This window comes from Sciurus carolinensis, chromosome 5, assembly GCF_902686445.1.
Source record: "Sciurus carolinensis chromosome 5, mSciCar1.2, whole genome shotgun sequence".
In the NCBI taxonomy this organism is placed as follows: Eukaryota; Metazoa; Chordata; class Mammalia; order Rodentia; family Sciuridae; genus Sciurus; species Sciurus carolinensis.
In genome coordinates this window covers 40962531-40965684 of record NC_062217.1, presented here as the reverse complement: position 1 = coordinate 40965684, position 3154 = coordinate 40962531, and the positions used below count along the sequence as shown (strand labels likewise).

Here is a 3154-nt window from a genome sequence, read left to right as displayed (position 1 = left end):
ATTATATCAAACTACAAATGAAAAAATATGTTAATGAGAAGATAGAGTAGAAAGGAACAGTTCCTAACTCATTTTTATTTTCTAAATCTTTTATTATAATAATTTACATTAACTGTGCAGATTAATTCAGATTAATTTCTCCCTGACCATTCCATACATGAGTATATTGTTTTGCTCAAATCTACCTTTTTTTTTTTTTTTTAAGTTACAGATACAACTTTATTTTAAAATCTGATCTGTAAATTTAGCGTTTTCCACCAACTCGGGGAGCAGAAACCTTCACAGGCTTCACAATCTTTTGCTTAGGTACTGCCTTTGTGGGAGCCTTAGCAGCAGCCATTGAGGTCTTTTTAGATGCCTGCTTAGCCTTTTTTGCTTCCTTGGCAGCCCTGATAGCTTGCTCTCCTTGAGCCTTTCTAATTTCTGGTTTCTGATTCCTCTTGGCCATGGTATCTGCAAGAGATGCACCAGTGATGGCCCTCTGAAATTTGACTGCACCTCGGGTTCTCTTCTGAATTTCTTCCGATAGGCCTTTCTTGTGCTTTCTTCTGTAGAGGACAGTCCAGTTTATCTGCCGAGGATTCCTCTTGGATAGGAATGCTGACTCGCATTTTGCATTAAGAAATTGGAAAACCTTTCCCAGGGTCCTGGCGTAGGGCCTCCCGTGTCCGGGGTATATCTTGTACCCGCTAAAACTGCACATCTCCACCTTCATGTCGGTAGCTGCTGAGAAAGAGGAAAGACAGCGAAAAGAAATCTACCCTTCTTAATACCCCGTCTTGCCCCTCCCTCTCCGCCCCTTCTCAATAATCCTCTTCCCCTTCAATTTTAGCTCTTCTACTTTCAGGTCTTTTTCACTTCTTTATATGAGACAAAATATGCAATTTGTTTCTGTGTCTGGCTTGTTTTGCTTAACGTGATCATCTCCAGGTGCATCCAAATGGAGCATGATTTTATTCTTTTCTATGGCTGAATAATACTATAATGTGTGCTTGTGCATGAGCACATGTGTATTTATATAAATAAATATTCTCTATCCACTCAATTGTTGATGGGTACCTGGGCTGATTTCATGTAGCAGCAATTGTGAATATTAGTACAATAAACATGGTATGCAGGTATCTCCTTCAGGTATATACTGAGGAGTGATAAAGCTGTATGATATGTATTTTAGTCAGCTTTTTCGCTGCTGTGACTAAAGGACCAACCAGAACAACTGTAGAGTGAAAATCATTTATTCCAGGGTTCATGAATTCAGAGGTCTCATTCCACAGACAGCAGGCTCCATTCCTCAGGGATCCAGGTGAGGCAAAACAGCATGGAAGAAGAATATGGCCGAGAGAAGCACCTCACATGAAGGTCAGGAAGCAGAGAGAGATTCCACTCTCCAGATACAAAATATATACCCCATAGCCACGCCCCCAATGAACCACTTCCTCCAGCCACACCCCACTGCCTCCAGTTACCACTCAGTTAATCCCACCATGGATCAATCCACTGATTGTGTTAAAGCTATGATCCTGTCATTTCCCCTTCAAACCTTGCATTGTCTCACACGTGAGCTTTTGGGGGGACACCACATCTAAACCATAACAATATATTTTTATTTTCAGTTTTTTAAAGGAAATTCCATACTGTTTCCTGTGGTGACTGTAGTAATTTACATTTCCTTCAACAATGAGTAGGATTTCCTTTTACTCCACATCCTCATCAGCATTCACTAATTTTTTTTTAATAGCCATTCTGACCCAGTGAGATAGTGCTTTGTGTTTCCCTGATGGTTAAAGATTTTGAGCATTTTTTCATATGTGTGTTGTCTATTTGTATTTCTTTTGACTAGTGTTTGTTCAGATGTTCATCCTATTTATTGATTAGGCTATGAAGTTTTTTGAGTTCTTTATGTATACTGGATATTCTCTGTTTGAATGGCTGCACAGATTTTTTCCCATTCTGTGGGTTATCTCTTCACTGTGTTGATTGTTTCCTTTGCTCTGCAGCTTTTTAATTTGATGTAATCCCATTTAGAAATCTTTGCTTTTATTTCCTGAGCTATTGGAGTCCTATTCAGGAAATCTTTGCCTGTGCCAATATCTTGAAGTGTTTCCCCTATATTTTCCTCTAATAGTTTCCTGTGTTTAAGCACTTACATTAAGGTCTTTGGTCCATTTTTCAGTTGATTAAATTATTATTTATTTTGGGGTGTCTAGTTTCAACTTTCCACTAGCACCATTTATTGAAGAGGTTGACCTTTCTCCAATATTTTTTTTTTTTTTGATACCTTTGTGGAGAATGAGATGGCTGTAGATGCATGGGTTTTATTTCTGGGTCCTCTCTTCTATTTTATTTCTCTTCATGTGTTTTATGCCAATATCATGCTGTTTTTTCACTACAAACATTTCAAAATCCAGGTATTATGATACCTCCAGCATTGTTCTTTTTGTTCAGGATTGATTTGGTTATTTGGAGTCTTTTGAGCTGCCAGATGAATTCTGGAATTTTTTCTAGTTATATGAAGAATGTCATTGGTATTTTGATGGGGATTGCATTGAACCTGTAGGTCACTGTTTGTACTTTGGCCATTTTAACATTAATCTTCTAATCCACAAACATGGGAGGCCATTTTATCTTTTAGTTCCCTTTTCAACTAATTTCTTCAGTATTTTCTATTTTTATTGTAGATGTCTTTCACCTTCTCGGTTAGGTTTATTCCTAAGTATTAAAATTTTTGAGGCTTTTTGCAAGTGGGATTTCCTCTCCTCCTAATTTCTCAGTGAGATCATTATTGATATATAGAAAAGCTACTATTATTTGCACATTGATTTTTTTTTTTTAAATCCTGCTTTGTTGAATGTTTATCAATCCTAATAGCCTTATGGTGGAGTCTTTAGGTTCTTTGAAGTGTAGAATCGTATCATCTGCAAACAGGGATAACTTGATTTCCTTTTTTTCTATTTATATCTGTTTTATATATTTCTCCTGATTGCTTTAAAATTTCAAGCAGTGTATTGAATAAGAATGGTGAGAGTGGCCACCCTCATCTTGTTGCTGATCATAGAGGAAATGCTTTGTTTTTCCTCCTTCAGCATGGTGTCGGCTAAGGATTTGTCACAGATAGCTTTTAAGCTGTGGTATGATCCTTTTATGTATAGTTTCT

The 3154-nt window shown here is 37.3% G+C and overlaps 1 protein-coding gene across 1 annotated transcript; it reads right to left on the bottom strand.

The window, feature by feature from the left end:
• Positions 1-203: 203 nt before the first annotated feature.
• LOC124985893 (60S ribosomal protein L24-like) lies at positions 204-715 on the bottom strand. The gene has a single exon (XM_047554524.1). The coding sequence runs from the start codon at positions 713-715 to the stop codon at positions 245-247; it is 471 nt and encodes a 156-aa protein (XP_047410480.1). The 3' UTR covers positions 204-244.
• Positions 716-3154: the final 2439 nt, after the last annotated feature.

Bases quoted from the DNA above. Each gene is read 5' to 3' on its own strand.
- LOC124985893 (XM_047554524.1), bottom strand. From the start codon at position 715: ATGAAGGTGGAGATGTGCAGTTTTAGCGGGTACAAGATATACCCCGGA.